Raw genomic sequence first — 27213 nt, 5'->3', positions numbered from 1 at the left:
CATGGGCCAAAAGCCAACAAAATTAGGATGCCAACAAAAGGTCCGAGTAGGGATGGGAGTAAGGTCGTGAACCAAGGGGAGATGGGAAACCAGTTTTTGTAAAACCAGCTTCCCTCCTGTTCTCTCTGCTTTTTTCCTTTCTCTAACCCTTCCCTAACTTTGGCCATGCTGTCTCTAACGACCCCTGTGCGGTCAGTGTAGAAACAGCATTCTTCCTTTAAAGCAGCGCATAGCCCCCTGTTGTAAAAACAGGAGGTCTAGTCCTCTTCTATTTTGGAGCACTACTTCTGACAAAGAGGCTAGTGAGCTTTCTAAGGCAGATATTCCTTTTTCTAAGTTTTGTATGTCCTCATCTATCGTAGACCGGAGTTCAGAGTAATGTTGATTAGAGAGGACGAGGGAGGCTACTCTGGTTCTGCTCCAGCGATGCCTAATCCCAGTAAGACAGCAAGGGTTACAGCAGTAGCAGGTTCTCTTTTCCGTCGAGGTAAGGCTCTTATGTGGGTCTCCCAAAGTCCTGTAAATTGATCTTGAGAATAGTAAGTTAACTGTGGCACGACTTGTACCATGATGCAGAATATGGGTTCTGGTAAGATTAAAGAGGCATACACACAGGAGGTAAGGCCATCGCTGCAGGCCCACCATGTATCATCTGAGGAGAGTAGATAGCCTGTCCATAATAGAGGGAGCTGAAGATTTGGGTTCAGATTTTAGGGTTGGTTCTTTTTTGGGCAGTGGGATGAGCGCATTGGGTCCTACAGGTACCGGTTGTGAATAATTTGGGGTTTTTTTTTGTTAGTTTGATGGTAAACACAACACCCGTATCTGAACCGGCTTGATAAGAGTTGTAGTCCCCAGGTAAAGCCCTGTTCCCGCCCAGCTGTCAGTTTTCCTACAGTGGTGAATTGAATCTTAAGCAGGTGACACCAGCCTTTGGTGTGGGGTTCCTGTTGCTCACATTCAGGAACAATAACCCCAATGATTGGGGGGTGAGTATAATTTGCCTTAACTGTTATATAATCCCACTTGGAGGAAGGATTCCATTATGTGGTTTCACAGTCCCAGGCTTACAGTGAAGATCTCCTCGGCCCCCACATTTGTGGTGATCTTCTCTACGTTTATGGTAAGCAGGACAAACATAAGAGGTAGGGAAGCTTCATCGAGAGCGTCGCCCTGCATGGGAGCCCCACAGTAACTTCTCCCGGAGGGCGGCAGGGTGCTCTCTACTCCCCAGGGTGCCTCTGAAAATCATTTAAGGTTTGTAAATATTCTAAGTTGAATTTTTTGTGAAAAAATCCTTTTATAAAAAAGCTCAAAGCCCAGAAATGTATAGGGAGGAGCCAGCTGGATCTTATCTGGCGCAACTTGAAGGCCAGTGTCAGCAAGGGCTTTAGAAAGTCTTTGGGAGCAGTAAAGAAGCTGATCAGGGTCAGGGCCCGCTAAAAGTAAATCATCCGTATAGTGAATTAAATATATGGAGGGCCATAGTTGCCTAAATGGATCCACCACCTGGGCTACAAACTTTTGGTATAATGTGGGACTATTTGCCATACCCTGGGGTAAAACCTTCCACTGAAATCTTGGCATACATAGGGCCTTTAAAATTAGTTACTGGTAAACTAAATGCAAAATGTTCACGGTCCTCAGGGTGTAAAGGAATAGTAAAAAAAGCAATCCTTTAAATCAATAACAATCTTATGGTACCCCGTGGGAATAGCCACGGGTGTGGGAAGGTTGGGTTGAAGGGCTCCCATGGGCACCATGGCCTTATTTCCTTCTCTAAGATCCTGAAGTAATATCCACTTTCCTGATTTCTTTTTAATTACAAAAATGGGAGTGTTCCACGGAGATGTGGTGGGTTCAATGTGGCCTGCGGCAAGCTGTTCCTGGACCAACATAGTAGCCGTAGCCAGTTTTTCAGAGGATAAGGGCCATTGATCAACCCATACAGGCTCAGTCCTTTTCCAGGATATTTTGTCTGCATGGAATACAGGCATGTCAACGGCCCCTAGGATAAATTTTTATAGCTCATACCGAAACTATTGGTTTTTTCCTCCACCTGAATGGTTTTTTTAGGCCTTGAGAATGTTTTCCTAGGCCTTGTCCAGGGCGAAAGCCCTGGTTAAGTAACCAATTCATTGGACTACACATTATAGGCTTCATTTGGGATAAAATATCACGTCCCCACAAGTTATCCGGGAGAGTCTCAACCACATACGGCTGGACGGTGCCCTTATTTTTTTCTTCATCTTCCCAGGTTAAAATTTTGGAGCTCTGTAATGGGTTAGAGGTTTGTCCAATGCCTTTAAGGTGAGTCATAGAAGGGGTAAGGGGCCAGGACGGGGGAGCCAGTCTTTAGAAATAATTGTAGCATCAGCACCCGTATCCATAAGGCCTTCAAATATTTTTCCATCCAATTTTAGCTTAAGGAGAGGCCAGTCCTGAGTAATCTCCTGGACCCAGTAAGCATCCAAAGACCCAAAGCCTCTGGATCCTCTTTTTTGTGTAAGGCTAAGGCTTGTCTTATCAAGGGGAAGCAATATTAAAATTGAGCAATTCTTTGTCCAGGAAAAACTGTGACTGGCCCCTGAGAAGCAGTGGCCAGTAACTTAATCTCTCCCTCATACTCATTGTCAATAACCCCAGGGGAAATACTAAGGCCCTGAAAAACAGAACTACCATGCCCCAGAATGAGACCAAAGGTGTTTGGGGGCGGTGGGCCAAACACTCCTGTAGAAAGAATCTGATTTCCTAACTCAGGGGTCAATATCGTGTGGGAAGAGGCAGAGGTCCAATCCTGCGCTTCCTGCGGTTGCCTGCACAAGGGCGCTGATGGTGCTTGAGGGGTCACTTGGGGGACGAACCTTGACAGCCCCAAGGTTCTGTCCTGTTTGGTTTTTTTTTTTCCCGTTTGGGTGGTAGGGGATTGCCCTGTATATCGGTTTTGGAGCGACATTCAGAGGCCCAATGTTTTCCCCGTTTGCATCTTGGACATAGGGACGGAGGGGGTGGTTTTTCAGCCTTGGGGGCAGTACAGACCTTTGAAAAATGGCCAGGCTGTTTACAATTAAAGCAGGTTTTAGGTTTTTGGCTCTGAGTAAAATCCTTAAGGGCAGCACCTATGGCCAGGCCGATGTTATGCGAGGTGGGGTCAACATCAGAGCAAAGTCTGATAAAGTCAGTAATGGTTCTGCCATGGCAGTGGGGACATAAACCGCTTGGCAAGCAGAATTGTCATTTTCAAAAGCAAGATGTTTGATAAGCTCACTATCTGTTTCTTCCTTTCCCATAAGGCACTCGGCAGCCTCTGTAAGGTGTCCAATGAACTCGCTGTAAGATTCTTGGGGTCCCTGTCGAACTTTGGCCAAAGAGGTAACGGTGGACCCTTGCGAAGGGAGGCTTTTCCAGGCCTTAAGGGCAGCGTATTGAATCTGAACAAGCAATCCTGGGGGAAAGTTAGCCTGTTTTTCATTGGTATCAAATGGCTTGTTGCCCATCAATTTTTCTATGGTCCAGGACTAGTGACCACCAGCAGATGTGTTACGGCGAGCTATATCCTGGCATCTTTTGCCATAATCAGCCTTCCATAAAAGAAAATCGCCTCGTGTTAAAGTAGCCTTGGTTAGCATGGCCCAGTCATTTACTGTAAGCCAGTCCTCGCTCAATGATTCCAAAAGAGAAATGGTAAAAGGAGTGGTAGCGCCGTACAAGGAAACAGCACTTTTTAATTCTTTAATATGTGTAAATTTAAGGCGGTGGTATTTTTGAGCTCTAATAACCATGCGCTCTCCTCCTTCCTCCTCCCCATTTGAGTCATCAGACTTGGGCCCTCCCTCCTGCTCTTCCTCTCTGTCCTCCGCCTCAGTCTCTTGATCATCAGATTCTCCTTCTAGATTTTCCAAAGTGGCTCTAATTTGAGACCGAGTGACTGGAAAAGCATGAAGGATCTTTTCCTTTTTTGTCGTTAATTTTTCTAAGTTTGGGTTCCTAATTTCTAGGTCCAGTTTATATAGTTGTTGTAATAGTTGGGCCTTTTCCTTCTTGGCCTGAATTAGGGCCCTTAAGGACTGGGCTTCCCGGGAAAGCTTAACTGTGGCTTGTCTGGTGACCTCCTCAAGGTCTGTTGAAGAGGCCAAGGCAGGGGCACAGAAGGGAGGGGCTATTTTATAGGGAGGAGGTCGTGTGCCCAAGGGGTTTAGAGGGGGCCAATCTGAGGCGTGGTATTTAGCAGCCTCCTCTTCCAAAGTGGCCTCGTCCTCAGGGGGAAGGACATCATCATTGGGCCTCTGGGATCTGAGGTTAGAAAGAACTGGGTATATAGATTTTGGTTTTTGTAATTGTGAGTCGCTGTTAGCATCAGGCATCGGTATGGAAACCGAAGGACAATGGGACGCGACTGAGGGGGGACGGGAGAGGGGTCTTTGGGCAAGGGAGGCCTGACTCCCCTTAAATCTATGTTTTAAAAATTCTTCACCTTCCTTAACCACTCTAGACACATCTTTGTGTTGGTGGCGAACTTGGAGGATCTCATTTATGAGGTTCCAATACAAAAAAGCCTGAACAGGAATCTTTTCGGGGCCAAAAGTTTCATAATAATCCTTAAGACAGTCTCCAACACGACCCCACCTTCTTTCGTCTATAGTGCCCTCCTGAGGAAACCAAGGGCAAATATCCTCCAGCAGCATAAAAAATTGAGTTAAATCTTTTTTCTTAACCCGTGTTCCTTGTGCCTTGAGTGAGGCTTTTAGGCCTTGAACAAAAAGTTCATGCTTACTAAGTGTTTGTCCCATAATTGTGTCGCCTCCCTTACCTTATGGATCTGTATTGCAGTCTTGCAGTTGAGTGTTTTTGCGGTGATCACGATGCGGATCTTCACTTCGGCTGAGTGGCAATCTAAGAAGAGAGAGGCCGCTCAATCGGGCGACTTTCAGACCAGGATTTAGAGCCCCACGTTGGGTGCCGCCTGCCCCAGCCAGCAGGGTCCGTCAACTAGGGCTCAAAGAGGAACTGATCTGAATGAGAGACAAACCAGACACAAGGAAGGAGACCAAGGTCTGTTTATTGAACTTACAAGTAGGCTTATAAACTATAAATGAAAGAGGAAGTGGTTGCAACATATTGGTAACACAGTTTTTTTACAAAAAACAGGATGCAGGTGGGTGGGGTAAGTAAAAGATCAGTAACTATCTTCTCTGATAAATCTAAGCCACAGGGAGGTCTGTTACAAAAATTCCTTAAATACCTTATGAGCTGACAATTGGCTTTGTGGTTAAGCAATAACTCTAGCAAACAATAGCTTTAGGAAAAGTTTTACAATGGTCTCCTGGCAGTTCAAGTCCCAATACCAGTCCTTAAACAAACAAAAAAAAGTCTTTCCCCGCTGGGCCCTGGTGGCTCAGCCTGTTATCCTAGCTACTGAGGAGGCTGGGATCTGAGGATCACGGTTCAAAGCCAGCCCGGGCAGGAAAGTCCGTGAAACTCTTCTCTGCAATAAACCCTAAGAAAGGACTGGGAAGGTAGCTCAGTGGTAGAGCGTTTGCCTTGCATGCCTGAGTCCCTGGGTTGGATTCCTCAGCCCATATAAGCAAAAAGAAAAAAAGCCGGAAGTGGTGCTATGGCTCAAGTGGTAGAGCGCTAGCCTTGAGCTGAAGAGCTGAGGGACAGCGCCCTGGCCCAGAGTTCAGGCCCCTTGACCAGACCCCCCCCCCAAAAAAAAATAAAATAAATCACAAGAAAAACTGGAAGTGGCTCTGTGGCTCAAGCAGTAGAGCTCTCGCCTTGGGCTGAAGAGCGCAGGGACAGTGCCCAAGCACAGAGTTCAAGCCCCATGACCAACAAAAAAAAAAAAAACCCTTTCCATTTTATGCTCAGCATGGCTCAGCTCCTGCTTCTCACTCAGGGACTCTGATGGAGGGTGACATGGAAGCCCTCCCCATCTCTGCTGATTCCACCGTGTTACATAAAGGCATTCATTGATTCCATGCACACATACATGGGAGGAAGCTTTCTCAGTTCTCCTAGGGCTCCTGGCTAGGTCTGAAATAAAACTGACAGCTATGTATAATGAGGAGAAAAGTGTAACTAATGCATTTAATCAACATTTTGTATTATGAGCCTTTAGAAGGACAGCCCAATGATCCACCCAAGGGAGCTATCATTTTTACACTTCCGTTTGGTGCACAGAAAAAAAAACACAGTACTTAGAAGTTGTATGTGCTGCAAAAGAGCCCCCTCTACTTGGGTCCATGTATTTAACTTCCAGTGGGAGACAAGCTTGTCATCTTGGCTCCATCTTGAATGTCTTTGTTCTGAGCCATTCATCCTGCTACCATCTTGGCATCAGGAAGGATAGGGCTGATTAATAACATCTTTCTAACAAACTGAAACTACTCCCAAGGAAAAGATGGGTAGGACAGGCCACCCCCAAATGTGGACAATGACCTGTAGGGAAGAAGTTGCACTTGGAGCCCCCCCACAGTGGTGACACAGATGACTAGGACTGTTTAATTACACATATACTGTTCTGTTTCATCTAAGGCTGCCAGGTGGAAATGGTTCACACCTCTAATCTGAGCTACTCAGGAGGTGAGATCTGAGGATTGTGGTTAGCATCCAGCCTTAGCAGGAAAGTCTGTGAGACTCTTATCTCCAATTAAACAGCAAAAAGGCTGGAAAGTGGAGCTGTGGCTCAAGTAGAGCACCAGCTTCAAGTGGGAAAAAGTTGAGGGATAGTGCCCGGGTTCTCTCCCCTTTACTGCTGCTTGTCTCTCTGGTGAGTTAAGTGAGTGGCTGTAACTAGCATGTGGAGCTCCCGGCCTAAGCCTGTGGCCTAGAACTCCAGTGACATATGGAGAAATGTGAGTGAACAAAAGTGCAATGTACTGGAGAGGCTGAGTGGGGACGCTGAGGGAATCCTGTAACCCTGGCTTTCCGTCATGTCTTCAAAAAGATTCTGGCTAGAAGGGTGCTGAGGGATCACGCCTATAATCCCAGTTATTTAGGAGGCTTTGATCTGAGGATCTGAAATCTCAAGCTAGCTCAAGCAGGAAAGCCAGTGAGAATCTTATCTCCAATTAACCACCAAAAACCTAGAAGTGGAGGCTGTAGATCAAGTGCTAGAACACAAGCCTTGAACACAAGCTGAATTCAAGCCCCAGGGCAGGAAACAAAAAGATTCTGCCTGGGAGTTGATGCCTGAAATCCCAACACTTGGTTAGGAGGCTGAAGCCGGAGGCTCCTGAGTTTAAGGCCAGCCTGGGCTCCACAGCAAGACCTGCCTCACCTTACCCCCCCAAAAAAGCCTGAGTATGGATCCCTCCCTAAACCAACTGCAGTAAATGCAGTTTGAGTTTTATTTCAGTAATAATTCAGTAACAAAGAAACAAAACCACGGAGTACGTGTTCGGGCTTTTCCTGAGACGCACCGAGCATTCGTATCACTTTTCTGCATAATTTTTTTTGGGGGGGTCCGGTCGTGGTGCCTGAACTCTGGGCCTGGGTGCTGTCCCTCAGCTCTCCAGCCCAAGTAGCAGTCTACCACTTTTTCTGCATAATTTTAATGGTTGTTTGGGAAGGAAAAAACTGACCCAGATGAGGTCACTGCGGTTTTTCAAGGTCACCCCCCCCCCCGAGACCGGACCAGTAGAACCGGATTCTTGGGTCTCAGATAGGTTTTAACCCGTTGCGGTGCGGGGTTCCGGCGGGCGCTCCACGGCGATTCCCCGGTCGGCCATTGGCGCCCGCGGAGAGCGTGGCCCCCGCGGGCGACCCGGCCGGACGGGACCGGGGAGGAACCCGAGGGTCCAGGCCACCTCCGGGCCGTCGCTGTACCCTCACCGGCTGCAGCCTGGTCCCCGCCAGTGTTTTCTGCGCTCCACGGTCTCTAAGAGTCCGCCCTCGTCCCCACCCTGCGGCTCCGGGAAGCCCAAAGCTAAAGCTGGGGCGCGGGGCCTGTGTGCGGTGGCCGAACTCCAGGCCTCGGCGGCCGCACCAGTGCAAGCTCAGCTCCGGAGCCGCCCCCCCTCCCCCCGGCTTCCCCGAGGGCCATCGCCTGGCACCGGGGCGACCTCGGAATCCGGGACTCTCGGCCAACCTAACCGAACGAGAAGACCCGGGAGGGGCGCCGGCCACACCCCAGGCAGGAAGGACCCGTGCGGGGCGGGGGACCCCCCCCCCGCACACCCCAGCCGGGGAAGGACCCCTGCGGGGCGGGACCCCCCCACGCACACCCCAGCCGGGGAAGGACACCCCCCCCAGGCGTGGCTGCCTCCCTCGCCGGAGCCCACTCCGGGCTGGCGGGACGCGGTGCGGGGTTCAGGTTCTGGTTCTGCACTCGCGTTGTGGCTCCCGGGTCGGTTGTGACGCCGGACCAGAGAATACAAAGTGCTTAGAAGCCGGGCGCCGGCGGCTGACGCCCGTCAGCCCAGCCACGCAGGAGGCTGAGACCTGAGGGTCGCGGTTCGAAGCCAGGCCGTGAGCCTCTGATCTCCAGCGCCGCGGGAGAGCGCTAGCCCCGAGCGAGGAGTGCAGGGACAGCGCCGAGCCCCGGAGTCTAACCCCGGGGCACGCACACGCACGTGCTTAGAACAACGCGGGGACCCCGCTGGACGCAAACCCGGGTCTCATTCGGCTTCACCACTTTCCTAAGGCCCCTCCCTCCCTCCTTCTCTCCCTCCTTCTGTGGCCGAGCGGAAGTCCCGTCCACGGCTCCGGAAGTGACGTCACGCCCCCTCAGAAACATGGCCCCGGAGAGTTCTTCCGGAAGCGGTCACTGGTATCTCCGTGACGCCGCCCGAGTTAGAGCGTCCCGCAGGGTTTCCATGGTGCTGCCCTCAGCCCCGAGTCTCACCGCTTCCTCTCCTGCTTAAGCGCCGGGAGCGGCGAGGGCGGAGGCGCCTCCCTCCCGCGTCGTGGCCGCCGCCCCGGGGGTGGGGCCGGAGAGCGGGTGACGCTCTGGGCCGCCCGCGTCTCTATGGTGCTGCGCGCTCCCGCGCGCCGCTCCCGCTCCCGCGCGCCGCGGCCGACGCTGCCCCTTTAAGCGGCGGAGGGCGGCGCCGCAGAGGTCCCGCGAGAGCGGCGGGGGGCGGGGGGGGGCGCCGAGCCGGGGGGCCAGAGGCGGATGGAGCCAGCGATGGAGCCCGAGACACTGGAGGCGCGAATCAGTGAGTGTCCGGGAGGGGCGCGGGCCGGACCGGAACCGGAACCGGGGGCGCGAGGCAGGCTCCTTCCCGGCGGGGGCGGGGTACGCGGCGCCCCCTCCTCACGCCCCGCCCCCGGCCCAGGAGGGGCGGCGCCCCAGTCCGACCCCGGCGCGGGGGACCACCCCGCCGGGTGGCGGGTCCTCCCCCGGGCCCCGCCGCCCGATTCTGGGTCCGCGACCCCGGCCGGGGGTGCACCGCCCTCTGAACCCCTGGGGCAGAGCGCGACCCCCTCCTCTCAGGCCCAGACTGCTCCACCGACCGCGGACCCCCCCCAAGTCTTTTTACCCTGGGTCCGCGGAAGGAGCCAGCGAGCGGCCCCCGAGCTGCACCTGGACTGGGGGGAAAGGACGAAAGGACCCTGCTTGGCCGAGTTCTCCACCCGAATCCTGCCTGTCCCATCCTGAGCCTGCAACTACTCCCTAAGATTGCCTCACTCCCCCGTCCCGGAGGAGAGGACCCGGGCCTGTTAGATCGCTTCCCTTCTGCCCCCAAACTCTGACCCACGCCATGAGAAACTCCTAAACCCTCGGCTTGGGAGGGTCCTGTCTCAGACTCCGGGAGTAACAACTCCCAAGTTTACTGTCACTTCCCCAGCTCAGTCCTACTCGGCTGGATTCCTTTCCCACCTCTTGCTGAGCTTCCTGCAAAGGCCTCTGCACCTTTTCCTGTCTTTACAGATTTCCTTCTCCCCAGGCTCTGGGCCCCCAGACCTTTCCTTCCTCCACCCATACTCCCTATCTCCCAGTAAGAAGAGGATCCTCAGTTCTCCTCAGTTCTTTGGTTTGTTTTGGTCGTGGGGTTCGAACTCACGACCGGGGCACTGTCCCTGAGCTTCTTTTGCTCTTGAGCCGCACATTTTATGTGGTACTGAGGAATCAAACCTGGGGCTTCATGCATGCTAGGCGAAAGCACTCTACCACTGAGCTGCATTCCCAGCCCCTCGCCTCAGTTCTTGAAGTCCCACTCCTGGATTCTTCCCCTGAATATTTGATCTGCCTCTCCAGGTCTAGTGACAGGTCTCTCCTGGTTACACCGCTCTCAGATCCTCGGGGAAGAAGCCACTTGTTCTTTGTGACAGGGATCTATGCAGGGTGAATTGGGGTCATGGCCAGAACCTTTAAACAGTTGAATGCTGAGGGTGGCTCTGGAATCACACCATTCTCAGGGATGTCTGAGTCAGACTGGCCAGCGAGTGGGTTCCAGAGGCCACAAGTGTCCAGGTCCTGGGCAGCTTGGGGGATGGGAGGGGCCCTAGCTGACAGATCTAGGAGGTACTTCCAAGGCTTATGCTGGTTCTAGGGGCTACAGAATAGTCTCAGGTAGGGCCTAGATGGGGAGCTCAGTGGTGGAACACTTGCCTGGCTTGCAAAGGCCCTGGGTTCCCATCCTAGCAGTGGGGGCAGTATAGCAACATTGGGTACTTTCAGCGAGACCAAAGAGCCCAGATACTGGCCGGAGCTGGAGACATCTGGATTTGGCCGGATCCTTTACCTAGCAGAGGGCACCAAGATGAGGTTCAAAGATGGAGGTCAGGGTGTAAAGGGTCACTTCTGGTAAGGTCAGTGATGGCATTGCCACTACTATAGAGAAACACCTCCCGCCCTGCCTCCCTAAGTGCTCTACTCCCAGGTGGGATTGAAGGGGACGCGAGCAGGGAGGTCTGAGTTGACCCCTGCTTTAAGCCTTAAACCCGGTAGATCGCTCCAGACCAGTGGTTCCTCCTCACTAGTTGCTGATGTGAACCTTTTCCACAAACTACTTCCCCACCCTCAGCCTCCCAAGGCTTTGATACTTTAAGGGACTTCCTGTTTTGGGTTCCTTCTATCCATGTTTCATCCAGCTAACAGCCTTCCACCCCCCTCCTCATCCTCCTTATCTCCCATTGTATTTTGGTAGTACTTGGTTTGAACTGTGTCTTGTGCTTTCTGGGCAGGCCCCATACCACACCCCTAGCCCTTTTTTGCTTTTTCCAATAGTGTCACATTTAGGCCTGGGTCAGCTAGTACCACAATCCTATTAGTATTTCCCTTGGCTGCGCTGGTGGGGCATATTGCCCCACCCAGTTGAAAAGGAGTCTCGTGAACTTCTTGCTAAGGCTTAAACCAAGATCCTCCTGATCTCCGCCTCCAAAATAGCTACACAGACTGAGCTCAGTGCTCAGAACTGGGCAGACCTGGCCAGCAACTGGGAAGAGAGGCTGTGGGAGGTGACCATCCAGCTCTGCTCTCCTCTGGTAGTAGCAAAGGGAAATTATGTGACCCTGACTGTTGTTTAGCCAAAGTTGGGGGCCAGAGGAGTGTCTCCCTTTGTTTACCCCCACCCCCAACCCCGCCTCCTGCAGATCTGCCTATCCTTTCCTGGCCACTACCCATTCCTGGGTTTCTACTTCCTGAAACATCACCCCTACCTGCTCCATGCTGCCCTTGTTTACTCATTCATTCATTCATTCCCCTCTCTCTCACTCTGAGGGGAGATGAGTGGGTGCCCAGTGTTTGCAATGCAATGTAATTACAGGCTGGGGCCCAGAAAACCTGGGGGGGTATCGTGGGGAGGGAAAGTGACATAAAACTAAGCCAACACTGCCCCCCCCCCCCCGGTGGGAGTGGAGGCTGGGAGGACCCCAGGAGGAGTGGAGTGGATGGAGTGTTTGCAAACCCCTTTGCTCTGCCTGTGCTCATTATCTGTGTCTTCTCTTCTGGGCTTTGCCGAGGCCAGCCCTCCCAGTCAGGCCTACTCCCTTCTGTCCCTGCTGGAAGGGTACCTCTTCCCTGCAGCCAGCCTACCCAGGCCACCCTGAGTCCCCTCCTCTGGGTCCCTGACGTGCCTTACCTGCCTCTGCCAACTTTATTGAGATCTGGCTGCCCTTGGCCCACGGCCAGCCACACAGCTCCTTGAGGAGCTTCTTATTACCTCCTCTGGACCTCTGCGCAGATTCCTTGAGATCACAGGGACACTTTCCTTAGGAGGTAAAGTGGGTGTGGCCAGTGTACAACTGCAGCAAGGGGAGGGGAAAGGGGGGTCCCTGGGTGGGACCCTGAGGGGAAAGGTCAGCCCATGTGCTCTTCGTCCATGAAGCATCAGCTTTTCAGCTCCATGTTGCCAGACAGGAAATGACTGACAGGACACCTTCCTCATGCTCAGTCACACCCCATTCCCCCCCCCACTCCCCGCCAAACCGGTTGCTGGAGTGGGGGGTGGGAGAGACCAGGGTCCCTCTTACAGGCTAGACTGAGACCTCTTTTCTGCCCACAGACAGAGCCACGAACCCCCTGAACAAGGAGCTGAACTGGGCCAGCATCAACGGCTTCTGCGAGCAGCTCAGCGAGGACCTGGAAGGGTAGGGGCTCTGCTGACACACTTGACGTGTGGAGTCCCTCCAGAGCCTGGCCTTGGGCTCAAAGATCCAATTCCCATCCCAAATGCTTTCACACTTAGCTAGGATAGTGGGGCCCTTCCCTGAGGAGAACCCATTTACCTGGCAAGAAACTTGAGGCTCAGGGAACTCAGCAGCTGGTCCCAAGAGCTCTCAGAGAGGTGGTAGCAGTCCTGAGCTGGACACTTGGACCGGACCATCCCCCAGCCGGTAGTTTGTTGGGGACCTTCCCAAGAAGAACTGCATCCTTCCCAGCAGGCCCTTTGCACAGGAAGAAGAGAACCAACTGTGGGAGAGCCACCCCCACCTAAGTGCTTGTCCACAGCTCTCAGTCTGGACTGCACAGAAGGCCCAGGAGCCCATTCTTAGTGGGGACTGAGGTTTGGGGCTACAGCTCTATGGACTTTGTGTCTACCCCATTCCTCCTGCGGACAGCCCAAGGGCAGAAACTGCTGGCCTCTGCACCTACTGCTTCAGCTGTGAAGCCAGTTTAGGGGTGCTGCCCTCCGGGGAGGTTCCAGGGGTCTCCTGCCCCCACTTAGAGAGGTTGGGCATGGCCAGTGTTAGGTACTTGCCATCTGTTTCTACCACTGGTGACAGGTAGAGGGTGTCTCTCCTGGGATTTTCTCCCAGGCCCCAACCATCCAGAGAGGAAGCTGGGCCTTACACATACCCCCAAGGACTGGCAGAGGGCTGAAGTCCCAGTGAGCAAGTAGTATGCCCGTGTCCCCTCCCCTCCAGACGCCTGGGGCTCCATAGCAATCTTGGTTCTGTGTTCCTCCCACCCAGGCCTCCACTTGCTACCCGGCTGTTGGCACACAAGATCCAGTCCCCGCAGGAGTGGGAGGCCGTCCAGGCCCTGACGGTGAGGAGGGGAGAGGGCACTGTTTCAGGCCGTGGCAGCAGCAAGGCCAAGTCTGAGATTCTTGGGGCTTCTATGGTTATTGGAGTTCTGATGGCTCTCTCTAGAGCCCAAGGGAGCTGGAGGTCTGGAGCAGTCCTTGAGGGTCCACAGCTTTCCCAGGACTCCTGGGCCTTTGCTGGGGAGAAGCCCCTAATGTCATACTGTAGTGCATGTTGAATGAATCAGGGCCCTTCACATGTGGCCAGGAGTCCCTGTCTGATGCTCCCTGGTGTATTGCACGAGCCACCGGCCCCCATCCTAGGCAGCACTGCACTCTCCACAGGGTCCTGGGGAATGTTGAGCTCAGCCTTCAGACTCATAGCTGTGCTTATAACGGAAGAGGCAGTGTGTGTGGTTCCAGCCACCCTGGAACAGCTGAGCTTTCTTTTTTTTTTTTTTTTTTGGTCAGTCGTGGGGCTTGAACTCTGGGCCTGGGCGCTGTCCCTCAGCTCTTCAGCTCAAGGCGAGCATTCTACCACTTGAGCTACAGCGCCACTTCCGGATTTCTGGTGGTTTATTGGAGATAGGAGTCTCACGGTCTCTCCAGCCCGGGCTGGCTTTGAACCGCGATCCTCAGATCTCAGCCTCCTGAGTAGCTAGGATTACAGGCGTGAGCCACCAGCGCCCGGCTAAGCTGAGCTTTCTCTTTACTGGTAGAGTCTGGGTTTGTGTTTCCTCTCAAGCATTCTTATAGGATCCTGGTTTCATAGGAATAATTTAGACTAAGGCCCAAGTAGATAGTATCTGGTAAAGTTTTAGAAGAGAAGAGGAGTAACAAGAAAGCCATAGGAGCTGGGAATGTGTTTTAGTTGTAGAGTGCTTGCCTAGCATGCATGAAGCCCTGCATTCGATTCCTCAGTACCACATAAACAAAAAAAGCCAGAAATGGCGCTGTGGTTCAAGTGGAAGAGTGCTAGTCTTAAGCAAAAGGAGCTCAGGGATAGTGTCTAGGCTCTGAGTTCAAGCCCCAGGACTAGCCAGAAAAGAAAAAAAAAAAAAGCCATGGACAAGTGATAGGCTGTGATACGCAGATGCACATGTGTAGTGCGTGGCGCAGGGTGGGCTGTCCCCTACCTCTGTCCCCTAGGAGGCGATGGGGACTCTAAACCTCAGCATTTTATGGCCACAGGGGTCATTCTGTCTCCTGGGTCCTAGACAAGGTATAGAAGGGGGAGTGTCCCTGCCCTCACCCCCACTTCCCTGCCCAGGTTCTGGAAACATGTATGAAGAACTGTGGCAAGAGGTTCCACGATGAGGTGGGCAAATTCCGCTTCCTGAACGAGCTCATCAAAGTGGTGTCTCCCAAGGTGGGTCGCCCCAGCCCCCGTTTAGCCATCAGGCCCTACACACACAGAGCCTTTCTCCAGGGCCTTTCCCGGCTGAGTTTGGGGCAGTGTGGGCTTCTAGGAAAAGAGCCCCAGGCAGACAGTGGTGGGCAGCAGGGAGTTGTTTAGTGCTTAAGGAGCCCTGATCCTGATCAACAGCAGCCCAACTGGGGTGCTCTGTCCGGAGATTGTTTCCTGCAGAACTGGCTGCAGCACCCCACCTTCTGTCTGGCAGAAGTGTCCTGACCCTGCCTCCCGGGTGTGGCTGGGCATTAGGGCTTTGGCATCTAAACCAGACCCAGAGTGACCAAGCTCACTAGCACATGGCCACATCCCTGCTGCTGGCCTGAGCCTGAGGAGTCCTCCCCTGAGCCCTGGGTGAGAGCCCCAATTTGCCCTTCCTTATCGCCTGTCTGACCCTCATTCTCCCAGGAGGTAACTCTGGGGTGTAAAAGCTGCTCTTCCCAGCCCAGGCTGCTGATGGAAATAGTTTGAGGGCCTAGGCTCTCCCAGGGTGCCACTGGGGACAGCTTGGGACCAAGGCCTTTAGCCTGCTGCTAGGGACAGCTTCGGGGAGACCAGGGCCTCACAGTTATATCCTCGTCTCCTCCCTGTTCATCCTGGAAGTCTCTGGCTCCTTGCTGGGTCCCAAAGTTAAAGTAGTACCTGGGCTGGCTAGGAACTGGCCGTGTGCCAGCTCTGAGAGCCCACCATGGTAGGGAAACTGAGTCACAGAGGGCTGACATGGCCAGTGAGTGGCAGAGCTAGGAGGTGAACTGAACCTATGCCAGGCTGCTCGGGTGGGGATGTGTAACCCTGGAAGCCAGAGGCATCCGTGGCGGGGGGGCGGGGAATGGGGGGCAGCAGGTTGGGCCTGCAGCAGACAGGGCCAGGCCATTTCAAAAGCATCTCTTCTGTACCTGCAAAGTACCTGGGCTCCCGGACATCAGACAAGGTAAAGAACAAGATCTTAGAACTGCTCTACAGCTGGACTGTTGGCCTGCCTGAGGAGGTGAAGATCGCAGAGGCCTACCAGATGCTTAAGAAGCAGGGTGAGGCCCCGGGGTAGGCCCTGTTGGCTTTGGGGCTCTAGGCCAATGAGACCAGGAGAGAGTGTTTTTGACTTCTCTAGAACATGTGGCTGGGAGGAGGGAGACTTCAGTGCTTGTGCTTGAGGCCAACATGGATGGAGAACAGGTGTGTTTGGGTCAAGCTTCCCCTCAGAGAATGGCCTCAAGATACAGAAGCCCAACCCTGTCCCCACGCCAATCAGCATGGCAGGTCAGGGATAGACCACAGCCCAGAGCTGTTGTGCTGGGGGACCACTGGCCTCTTCCACTCCCCTTTTGCCGGGGACTGACTGTCAGCCTTCCTGACCCTGTCCACCCCAGGGATTGTGAAGTGTGACCCCAAGCTTCCTGAGGATGCTGCCTTTCCCATCCCCCCTCCTCGGCCCAAGAATGTGATCTTCGAAGATGAAGAGAAGTCCAAGGTGAAGTGGGGGAGCAGCTTGTGGCCGGGGCAGGGAGGGGAAGGGGGGACTAGGCCCACCAGGGCTGGATTCATGGGCAATGGGGACTTCTGGTCCTTGACTGTCCAGTGCACATGGTCACCAGAGGGTGACAGGCACCATGATTAAACACTCAGTGCATTCAGTGTCCCTGCATTTCATAAACCTAGGCGTCGGGCCCAGTGGAGGGGCTTGCACAACTGTGGGCCTCTCCTTAGGAGTTTATAGGTTCTTGTTAAAGAACCATGAGGAGCTCACCCACCAGGAGAGGTACGATGGAAATAAGAACTGTGACATGGAGAAAGAAGTGAAGCCCCTGCCCAGCACAGCCCAGCCTCCAAGGGTGACCACTGGAAAGACTCAGAGAGCCGTAGTGGCACCAGTGGCTGACGCCTATAATCCTAGCTACTCAGGAGGCTGAGATCTGAGGCTCATCGTGCAAAATCAGCCCAGGCAGGAAAATCGTGAGATACTTTTTTCCAATTACCCAGCAAAAAACTGCAAGTGGAATAGTAGAGCACCAGCCTTGGGCGAAAAAGCTAAGAGATAGTGTCCTGGCCCTGAATTCAAGCCTCAGTACCAGCACCAAAAAACCCAGAAAGTGGGACTGGGAAGGTGGCTCAGTGGTAGAGTGCTTGCCTTGCATGCATGAGGCCCTGGGTTCCATTCCTCAGCACCACATAAGCAGAAAAAAAAAGCCAGAAGTGGCACTGTGGCTCAAGTGGTAGAGTGCTAACCTTGAACTGAAGAGCTGAGGAACAACACCCAGTTTAGAGTTCAGGCCCCATGACCGTTTTAAAAAAAAAAAAAAACCAGAAAGCCATGGTGGTGTGAGGACCAAGCACTCCAATTAAACCTGACTTCACCAGGCTTGGTAGAAGTCCCATCCATGAAGTGTCATGGTTGTTCGTAGGGCTAAAATTCTCACCATTTAATGAGCTTTAGCAACTCGTGCTAGTCCCATGGGTGGGAATGGAGCGCTGACCCCTAGCCTGTTGCTGCTCACAGTCACATGCTTGTCTCCACAGATGCTGGCACGCCTGCTGAAGAGCTCCCATCCCGAGGATCTCCGGGCAGCCAACAAGCTCATCAAGGAGATGGTTCAGGAGGTGATGACTGCTCTGGTGCATGGTGCTGGGCGGGGAGGGGTGGGGGGCCCTGTAGTGACCAGAGAGCTTGTGGAAGGTGGATTCTATGAGGTTATCTATGGATCAGAATGAATTAGGAACTAGGAATGTAGCTCAAAAGTGACTGCTTAGCATATACCAGGCCCAGGGTTCAGCACTATCCCAAGAGACAAAGAAGCTGAAGCCTGATTCCTGCCTATGGCTCACGCCTATAATCCTAGCTTACTCAGGAGGCTAAGATCTGAGGATCACAGTTCAGAGCCAGCCCAGGCAGGAAACTCCGTGAGACTCTTATCTTTAATTAATCACCAGAAAAACTGGAAGTGGTGCTTTGGCTCAAGTGGTAGAGTGCTCACCTTGAGCTGAAGAGCTCAGGGACAGCACCCAGGCCCAGAGTTCAAGCCCCACAACTGACCAAAAAAAAAAAAAAAGTACACATGTATGCATCTGTATACACATGTATGTGTATACCTCCATGTGTTTATGAGTGAAGCTGTGGGCCCTTACTGAAACCTGCTTTGCTCAGGCTATCATCAAAGAAAGCTTTCAGATCAATACTTAATAGCACTGGGGGGGGAGGTGGGAGGAGCTGGGAAGGTGGCTCAGTGGTAGGGTTTGATTCCTCAGCACCACATAAGTAGAAAAAGCCAGGGGCTGGGAAGGTGGCTCAGTGGTAGAGTATTTGTCTTGCATGCATGAGGCCCTGAGTTCAGTTCCTCAGCACCACATAAGCAGAAAAAACTGGAAGTGGTGCTGTGGCTCAAGTGGTAGAGTGCTAGACTTGAGCTGAAGAGCTGAGGGACAGCGCCCAGGCCCAGAGTTCAGGCCCCACGACCGACAAAACAAACAAAACAAAACAAAGTAGAAAAAGCCAGAAGTGGGGCTGTGGCTCAAGTGGTAGAGCTGAGGGACAGCGCCCAGGCCCAGAGATCAGGCCCAGGACCGACAAAAAAAAATAGTGCTGATGGGAGGAGCCCCGGTGTCCCCACTTGTTCCCCAGGCACGGGACTAACATCTAGGAAATAAAAGGTTAAGACTGCCAAGCAGACCACATTCCCCGTGCCTGCCCACCTAGCACTTCGATCATCAGAAGTCTGGACTTTTGTATGAAATCTCTCAATTCACTTGGGATACTAGTGAATTTAGCTACTTCTGTATTTCTTTCTTTCTTTTTAAGTGTATATCCCAAAGAAGCTGCCCATTTATCCATTCATTCTTGCTAGGAGGCATGTCCAGTTGTGGGCAGGCCGGCTGGGCAAAAGCTGTGTTCCTGGACTGACTGCTGAGAGCTCCACTGGGGTCTCCTCCAGCGGGCTCTGGGAGGTGTGCCCAGACGCCACCAGCAGGGCAGAAATTCGAGGTCATGTTAGGGCCAAACTGTGTGCCCTGTCGGTCACAGGAGGGACATTCTCTCAAATGGCAGAGCACTTGCCCACTGTTCATTCTGCAAGGGTGGAATTTCCAGAATGGGGAAGGAGGGGGAGGGGGTCCTTTTTTGCAGCCCTCTTCTTTTTTTTTTGGTGGGTCATGGGGCTTGAACTCTGGGCCTGGGCGCTGTCTCTCAGGTCTTCAGCTCAAGGCAAGTGCTCTACCACTTGATCCATAGCACCACTTCCAGTTTTCTGGTAGTTTATTGGAGAGAAGAGTCTCACAGAGTTTCCTGCCCAGGCTGGCTTTGAACCGTGATCCTCAGATCTCAGTCTCATGATTAGCTAGGATTACAGGCGTGAGCCACTGGCGCCTGGCTTTATAGTCCTCTTTACAGGCCATGAGACCCCCCCCCCCATACTTGCCATGCACCAGTGGACATGGGGGGAGGGCACTGCCTTCCCTTCTAGGTTGTATGTGGTGACCACATTGTCCCTTCACTATCAAGTACAGAAACTTCTTCAGGGCAGACATGGGATCCAGGATCCCTTAAGACCACAGGTGTGGGAAGCTGTGTGCTGCTACCCCTAGGAATCTGATGAGCACACAGGGTGGGGGGTGGGGGGGCGGCACTGGCAGGGAAAGAGTGCCACAGGGTTTGGCAGAGCGCCTCTTGGAGACGGTGCCTCTCCTGAGCCATGGGTGCTGGGCGAGGCATGGCCGGCCAGCCAGCACTGATGTCACAGGCAGACCGAGGTGCCCACCCAGCACAGGTGGCCATGCGTGCGTGATACAGGCTCCCCGCTCCACAGGACCAGAAACGCATGGAGAAGATCTCAAAGCGAGTGAACGCCATCGAGGAGGTGAACAACAACGTGAAACTGTTGACGGAGATGGTGCTGAGCCACAGCCAGGGCGCCACAGCCTGCAGCGGCAGTGAGGACCTCATGAAGGTGCGCCCCCTTCACGCCCCGCCCGCCCTGCCCCAAAGCCCCCCAAAGGGCTCTCACCCACCTACCCCACTGCCTGCAGGAACTGTACCAGCGCTGTGAGCGGATGCGCCCCACGCTTTTCCGACTGGCCAGCGATACAGAAGACAATGACGAGGCTCTAGGTGAGGCCCAGGCTGTGCAGGGTCAGTTCCAGACTTTTCCTTCCATCCCCTCCAGTCCCCTTATTCCTTTCACCCCTGCCTGCAACCTGCCCTGCTAGGCGTCTGCAGTTGGGAAGAACCACCACCAGGGGGCCCTCCTCCAGCAGAGAGCAGAGGCTACCACTGAAGCTGTCCTTGAGAAACCCTGTGTGCCAGGCCCTTCCCCATGCATCTCACTAAGTGCTGGACTGCATGGAAGGGAAACGGCCCCCACTCCACAGCCGGGGTGCGGGGAGGGAAGTGACTGTCAGCCCAACGCACAGCGCAGCGTTGACAGCCATGGCCAACTGAGGCTAATCACCTTGCTAAAAGAGCAAAGCTGGTTACGGCGGCTCATACCTGTACGCCTCGCTTCTGGGGAAACTGAGACCAGCCAGAACAAAAAGTTCACCAGATTCCCCCCCCACACACACCTCAACCAATAAAAAGCTGGCATGTTATTCCAGCTATGCGGAAGCTCAGATAGGGGGAGAATGGTCCAGGCCAGCCCCAGGCATCAACGTGAGACCCTACGTGAAAATAACAAGCCAGCCACCAGTGGCTCACGCCTGTCATCTTAGCTACTCGGGAGGCTGAGATCTGAGGATCACGGTTCAAAGCCAGCCTGGGCAGGAAAGTCCATGTGACTTATCTCCAGTTAATCACAAAACTGGAAGTGGCACTGTGGTTCAAAGTGGTAGAATGGTAGCCTTGCACAGAAGAGCTCAGGGATACCACCCAAGCCCTGAGTTCAAGCCCCATGACCGACAAAAAAGGAAAATAAAAAATAACCAAAAAAAAACAAGAAAAAGGGCTGGACGTATGGTTTAAGTTGTAGAGCACTTGCTAGGCAGCTGAGTACAATACCAGTTCTGTCAAAAGCCACTCAGGGATGGGGTGTCCAGACAGCAGAACCCCTGCTGGCCAGAGGACCTTCAGGGGACAGCCAGACTGTGTGACCACCGAACAGGGAAGGACTATGCAGGAGACAGGCCGCATATCCCATTCCTGAGATGGGAGCCCCTGGCCTTCACCTGTAGCTGGGGTGGATATGGGTGCTCATCTTTCCCATCCTGAGGTCCTCCCTCGTTCCTTCAGCCTAACCCCTCCCCTCCTGCCTCTTCCAGCGGAGATCCTGCAGGCCAACGACAACCTCACCCAGGTGATCAACCTGTACAAGCAGCTGGTGCAGGGCGAGGAGGTCAATGGCGATGCTACGGCCGGCTCCATCCCCGGTGCGTGGCAGAAGAGCTGGGATGGCAGGGTGGCGAGCTGGTGGTGTGACCACCTCACCCTGACCCCCTAGATGGGGAGGGCCACAGGGAGGACATTGGGGGTGAAGTACGCCAAGCCTGCAGCAGTGGGGGAAGGAGGCGGCAGGGAGGAACAGGTCCGGGTGGTAGGGACAGGCAGAAGGGCTTTTCTGCCCTCTCACAAACTTGGCACCTGTTGGGTGGAGCTGGATGACACCCCAGGGGCCTGAATTAATTATCACAAAGCAGCCGAGAGGAGAAACATCACAGACAGCGCTAACCAGGGCACAAGGGCAGAGGTTAGAATTGGCCCCGCGGGCTGGGGGAGGCTGCTCCAAGGCAGCAGTGCCAGCAGGGCCTTGACGGAAGGGGTCGGCTGCCAAGAAGGGGCACGTTAGCAAAAAGGACCATGCCGGTCCCGTAAGACCGTCACCCAGCGGCACGCAGCCATCCTAGCTGGCGTAAGTACCCTGTGGGGCCGCACTGCACACTTCTTTTTTTTTGGGGGGGGGGTCCAGTCATGGGGCCTGCACCCTGGGCCTGGGCGCTGTCCCTCAGCTCTTCAGCTCAAGGCTAGCGCTCTACCACTTGAGCCACAGCGCCACTTCCAGCTTTTTTTTCTTTTTGCTTATGTGGTGCTGAGGAATCAAACCCAGGGCCTCAGGCATGCAAGGCAAGCGCTCTACCACTGAGCCACCTTCCCAGCCCCGCACCGCACACTTCTTACAGTATGCCCTCGCCAGCCATGGCGAGACAGTGCTCTGAACCGAAGCACCGCCTTGGACAGCAGGGGCCCAGCCAGCGCCTACACAGGGCAGTGTGGCCCTGGGGAGAAGCCAAGGACACTGAAGGCTGGGAGGGTAGGTTTGCTGCTCCCACCCCTGACTCTCCTTTCCACCCCCAGGGAGCACCTCAGCCCTGCTGGACCTCTCAGGCCTGGACCTCCCTCCTGCGGGCACCACGTATCCCACCGTGCCTACCTGCTCTGGTGACCAGGCCAGCCCTGAGCAGCCCAGCGCCTCAGTTTCCCTGCTTGATGACGAGCTCATGTCTCTGGGTGAGGAAGGGGCTGAGGGAGGCGATGCCAGGGCAGGCCTTGCAGTTTGCTCCACCGGTGAATCCAGAGGAGGACACGGGCCGGGCATCGGGCCCGCCTCCTGGCTAGGCCTCAGGCAACTTCAGGAGCAAGGTCAGCCCGGCAAAGGGTGAGGCTGGCCAGCCTCTCAGCCACTTTCTAACAAGCCGGCGGCACACAGCTCTGGCTCTGAGGAAAGCCAGGGGAGGCACTCCCCTGGAAGGAGCTGCTCCCCTGGAAGGCTAGTGCTTTCTCCCCCGGAGGAAGGAACGTGAGCTCCACAGAGGTTGAGGCCAGAGCCGGAGGTGCTCTGTGGCCCAGGCCAGGCCTGCAGTTGCTGCCGGCCAGTTCATCGTGCCAGAGTGCAGCAGGGGGCTGGGCGCGAGCACAGCGGGCCTCACTTCTCAGTGGCCCAGCAGACTCTCCTAATAGCTGAGACTAGAGAGAGCAGAGGGGCCAGGCCTGGCAGAGGAATCTGAAATGACCATTGTCATGCTGTGTTCTCCTGAGCCATGAGCCAGTTAAGTGAGAGCCAGCAGGTGCCAGTGGCTCACGCCTGTAATCCCAGCTACTCCGGAGGCTGAGATCTGAGCATCGCAGTTGGAAGCCAGCCCGGGCAGGAAAGTCTCCACAAAGCCAGAAGTGGACCTGTGGTTCAAGTGGTAGAGCATTAGCCTTGAGTGAAAAAGCTAAATGACAGTGCCTAGGCCCTGAGTTCAAGCCACAGGACAGGCACCAAAACAAAACCAAAAACAAACACGTAAGAGAGGCCAGGGATGTGGCCTGTGTGTGGCACTAGAAATGAAGTGCAGGTGGCCTGGGGCCCTCCCTCAGCAGTCTGCCCAGCATCCCCCACACTGCCTTTGGCACAGGGCCTGCCACCGTGCTACTTTCACTCCATCCGGCCATGCCATGTGGTTGGCTGGGGGCACAGGGCCTGCCCTGTCACCTTCCAGGGGAGAAGCAGGCCCTCCAGCTCTGCCCCACCACCACTTTGCCCACTGGGATCAGGAAGAGAAGGAAGAGGATGCTGAGCGGGAGGGAGGCAGGAGAGGGAAGGACGGTGCAGAGAGCCAGCCCCCTAACAGGCTTTTGTAGGCCCACCCAGCTGCCCACCTTCATTCGGAGCCTAGGCAGTGATCAGAGGGCAGCCAGGGCAGGGACCCTAGTGCAGGCGTGTCTGGCCTGGAAGACCCAGCCCCCCCGCCGGTGGCAGTGCCGGAGCTGTGCCCCAGAGCCCTGAGCCCCCAGCTGCCTTCCGGTTTCCTCTTGCAGGCAGTGTGGGAACCGGAACCAGAGTGCCAGACAGCACAGGGCCTGGCCCCGAGGCCCGGGAGGCGTGGTGGGAAGGGGAGGGCTGGCAGCTTGCCTCCTCCCTGCCAGAGGCCCTCCCAGCATCGTTCAGGTGCCCTGCTGGCCGTTTCAGTGATTATTTGCCACAGCCATCTTCTGGGACAGCCATTGCTGTGGTCTCTTAAAGGCAAAAGGTCCAAGGAGGCTAAATCACCAGCCCAAGGTCTCACAGCTAAGTGCCAGAGCTGTGTGATATGGACAGCTTCCTTAACCTCTCTAAGCATCTATTTTGTCATTCCCTAAGAGAGCTGAGAACCCTACACCTACCTTCCTAGGTGGTCTGAGGATTGAGGATCTAGTGTCCCCAGCAACTCAGGGACATGACAAGTGCTAGGGATGATCATAGCTGCCTGCAGTCCCAGGGGTGACCTGGAAGAGCCCCAACAGTCCCAGCTCCTAGAGCCTCTTCCTGCCCACCAGAGAACACTTCCAGCTTGGCTAGGGTCTGCAAGGTAGAGACACCGGGCAGGCCGCTCCCCAGGGCTCTGGAGCACCCTGACGCCAGTCGCTACCTTGTTGGCCTGATTACCTGTGCCAGGGCAGACATTACCGAACATGGAGGAGCACTGAGGCTCAGCCTGCATGGTCCCTTGAGGTCGGAGGCCTCTTTCCTTCCCTTCCCCTCAGCCCAGCTCCCAGCTGCCCACTGGGGAACAGAGACAGTCTCGACTTCTGTCACCGAGCTGGCTCTGGGGCCCCGCGGAAACGTGTGGGTGCAGAGGGCTGGCAGGAGCTCGCTTTCTATTTCTGCTCTACCACCAGTTCCTCCTGAAACTCTGGTTTCTCCCTCAGGGCTGAGCCTCTCAGAAAGGGGGGAGCCTGGGAACCCCAAGTCAGCACACAGTCACCCCTCAAGCCCCTTGCCTCAATTCAGCCCCTTCTCCATCCTGCTTTCCTCTCAGGCCTAAGTGACCCCACGCCCCCTTCAGGCCCTGTCTCGGAAGCTGCTGGATGGAACAGCTTCCAGGTAGGTGTGGGGGGGAGGGGGAGGTGACAAACGAGGGTGAGAAAGATCACTTGGTCTCCTCCAGTGACTTCACCCTAGCCCAGGCCTCTCTCCTCTCCCGGGGCCATAGCCTCTCCTTGGGGGTTAAGATGGAGGCTCCCTCTTCCTTTGCTTGAGAGGAATTCTGAGCAGCCAGGCCCAGCCACTCTCTTTCTGGAAGGTGGTTTGTTCTGTTCACGTTCCTAGATGTCACCTGCAGGGGAGGGTGCTCAGGGCAGGGCCAGTGACCCTGTCACCCCCTCCTTCCTTTTGCCCACAGTCCTCGGATGGCGCTGAGCCCCTGGCTCCCAGCACAGACAGCCAACCCTCGGTGCAGGCGGCGCAGCCAGCCAGCAGCGGCCTGGACGACCTGGACCTCCTGGGGAAGACCCTCCTGCAGCAGGCGCTGCCACCCGAAGCCCAGCAAGTGCGGTGGTGAGGGCTGCTTCCCCAGACCGACGCAGGCTTGGGGATCGTCCTGTAGAGCTCAGTGTCCGCGAGAAAGGGCACCTGAACCCTGCAGTGCCCAACAGATGGAGCTGCTGAGCCTGGGTGGGCAGCAGGGTGATGAGGAGGTCCAGAGCCTGGCCTTGGCCACCCAGGAGTCACTCCCTAACTCCCCGTCCCCACTAAGGGAGAAGCAGCAGCCTGCCCCCAGGCTCACACTCCGGGACCTGCAGAGTCGGAGCAGCTGTAGCTCACCCAGCCCCAGTGCCACCGGTCTCCTCCACACCACGTCCCCGGAGCCCCCCGGGCCTGCGCAGCAGCCTGCGCCCACCGAGCTCTCACTGGCCAGCATCACTGTGCCCCTGGAGTCCATCAAGCCCAGTGAGTAGGGCGGCGGCCAGGTCAGCTCTGTCCCCAGCACGACCCGAGAGGCTTGCTAAGTTTCAGGGTCACAGGCAGACTCAGAAGCTGTCCTGGATCCCCTCCCTGCAGGGAGGCAGGGGCCAGGCACTCCCCCAAGATGAGGAAGCCAAGCCCAGTCCCTAGTGTAGGCCCTGAGCAGACAGACGAGGCCTGGCGGCCCGCAGCCCTGCCCACCCCGTGTGTCACCACCATCCAGGTGACCAGTCCCTGCCTCCAGCACAGGGCAGAGCTGGCCATGGCTCAGCCCCAGGGCACGTGTCCTGCCTCCACCATCAGGCCCGCCTGCCTGCACCTCTGCCACAGTCAGGCAGCAGCCCAGGCAAGGGTCTGCTCTGTGCTGCGCTCGGCCCCATGGCCTCTTCTTCCTTCTCCTCAGGTAGCATCTTGCCCGTGACAGTGTATGACCAGCACGGCTTCCGAGTCCTCTTCCACTTTGCCCGGGACCCGCTGCCCGGGCGCTCCGACGTTCTGGTGGTGGTGGTGTCCATGCTGAGCACCGCCCCCCAGCCCATCCGCAATATTGTTTTCCAGTCAGCTGTCCCCAAGGTGACACAGGGCCAGCCAGGGTGGGAGTGGGGGAGGAGATGGGGGCGGGGAGCAGAAGGGAGCCGGAGGACAGAGGCCCAAGATTCCTGCAGGGAAGCCGGACCCTCAGGCAGGGTGGCGGGAGCTGGGACTAGCTGTGTGCGCCCCCTGCCCCCAGGTCATGAAGGTGAAGCTGCAGCCACCCTCGGGCACAGAGCTGCCGGCATTCAACCCCATTGTCCACCCCTCAGCCATCACCCAGGTCCTGCTTCTTGCCAACCCCCAGAAGGTGAGGGGCCCGCCTGCGGGAGGGCGGGCTGGGGCGGGAGGGGCCTCTTCCCCGCTGACCCCCCCCTCCTCCGCCGTGTGCCCCAGGAGAAGGTTCGCCTCCGCTACAAGCTCATCTTCACCATGGGCGACCAGACCTACAACGAGATGGGGGATGTGGACCAGTTCCCCCCACCCGAAACCTGGGGAAGCCTCTAGAACAGAGGGCCTGGGGAGAGGCGGGGCAGAGGGACTGGCTGCAGTCCAGCCTGGTGCTTCTCCCCTCCCACAGGGCCCCCAAGGACTCTTCCTCTCCCCCTTGGCCGCCCCGCTGCCGAGCCAAACCTAGCCGGAGGCTGGGCCTGGGTTTGTGCTGCAGGGGTCTCCCATCTCCTGTGGGAGCTTAGGGGAAGGGGCTGCAGCCCCTAGAAGGACTTGAGGTCAAAGGGAAGAAACATGGCCATCGGGCCCAGCCCTGACCCCAGCTTGGGGTGGGGTCTTCCCCACCTGTCTCTTAATGCCTTATGGAAAGGCCCAGCCATAACTGGAGGTGGTGCTGGAGCCCAGCGACTGGGGGCCTGCACCTCAGCTCTTTGCACTCTGGTGTGTGGTTTGGCTCTTTTTGTTTTCAGAGTGACCAACCCTGTGGTCACAGTCTCAGGGGGGACTGAGCTGGGGGAGCCCCACCTGGCCCCTCCCCGGGGGCGGGGGAGCTCCATTGCTTCAGGCTTCCTACGGACCTATGGGAGCCCAAGGGTGACGCCACAGGGAGCTGGATCCCCCCCCCTCCCCGCAAGGGCTGCAGAGTTCCCGGGGTTCTGTACGTCTCCTTCCTTCATCCGCCTCTGCAGGGGCCTGCCCTGAGCATCTCACGTCTGTCCATCCATCTGTCTGGTCAGAAGTGGGGTCTGTGTGTGAGTGAGAGCAGGAGTATTTATGAAAATAA

At 55.6% G+C, this 27213-nt stretch overlaps 1 protein-coding gene and 1 long non-coding RNA gene across 2 annotated transcripts; one reads left to right on the top strand and one right to left on the bottom strand.

Annotated features, from left to right (window-relative positions):
- Positions 1–118: 118 nt before the first annotated feature.
- On the bottom strand, positions 119–22241 carry LOC105992077. The gene is made up of 4 exons (XR_001175386.1): positions 22173–22241; positions 12676–12834; positions 4811–5012; positions 119–529 (listed from the first exon to the last, which is right to left on the bottom strand). It is a non-coding gene; the product is annotated as an uncharacterized LOC105992077 (long non-coding RNA).
- Positions 9084–27213, top strand: Gga1 (golgi-associated, gamma adaptin ear containing, ARF binding protein 1). The gene is made up of 17 exons (XM_013024886.1): positions 9084–9161; positions 12453–12537; positions 13363–13438; positions 14686–14784; positions 15731–15854; positions 16194–16294; positions 17341–17421; positions 19620–19760; positions 19840–19921; positions 21067–21174; positions 22097–22249; positions 24523–24587; positions 24886–25040; positions 25240–25433; positions 25852–26021; positions 26179–26289; positions 26376–27213. Exons 1-17 carry the CDS (start codon positions 9119–9121, stop codon positions 26484–26486), a joined length of 1899 nt encoding a protein of 632 aa, XP_012880340.1. The 5' UTR covers positions 9084–9118; the 3' UTR covers positions 26487–27213.

Source organism: Dipodomys ordii, unplaced genomic scaffold, assembly GCF_000151885.1.
Source record: "Dipodomys ordii isolate 6190 unplaced genomic scaffold, Dord_2.0 Scaffold79, whole genome shotgun sequence".
NCBI lineage: Eukaryota > Metazoa > Chordata > Mammalia > Rodentia > Heteromyidae > Dipodomys > Dipodomys ordii.
Note: the sequence above shows the minus strand (reverse complement) of the source record. Positions and strands in the feature narration are given on the sequence as shown.

Bases quoted from the DNA above. Each gene is read 5' to 3' on its own strand.
- Gga1 (XM_013024886.1), top strand. From the start codon at position 9,119: ATGGAGCCAGCGATGGAGCCCGAGACACTGGAGGCGCGAATCA. The intron at 12,538-13,362 runs GTAGGGGCTCTG...CCTCCCACCCAG, and splicing joins CTCAGCGAGGACCTGGAAGG to GCCTCCACTTGCTACCCGGC. The intron at 26,022-26,178 runs GTGACACAGGGC...CCCTGCCCCCAG, and splicing joins TCCAGTCAGCTGTCCCCAAG to GTCATGAAGGTGAAGCTGCA.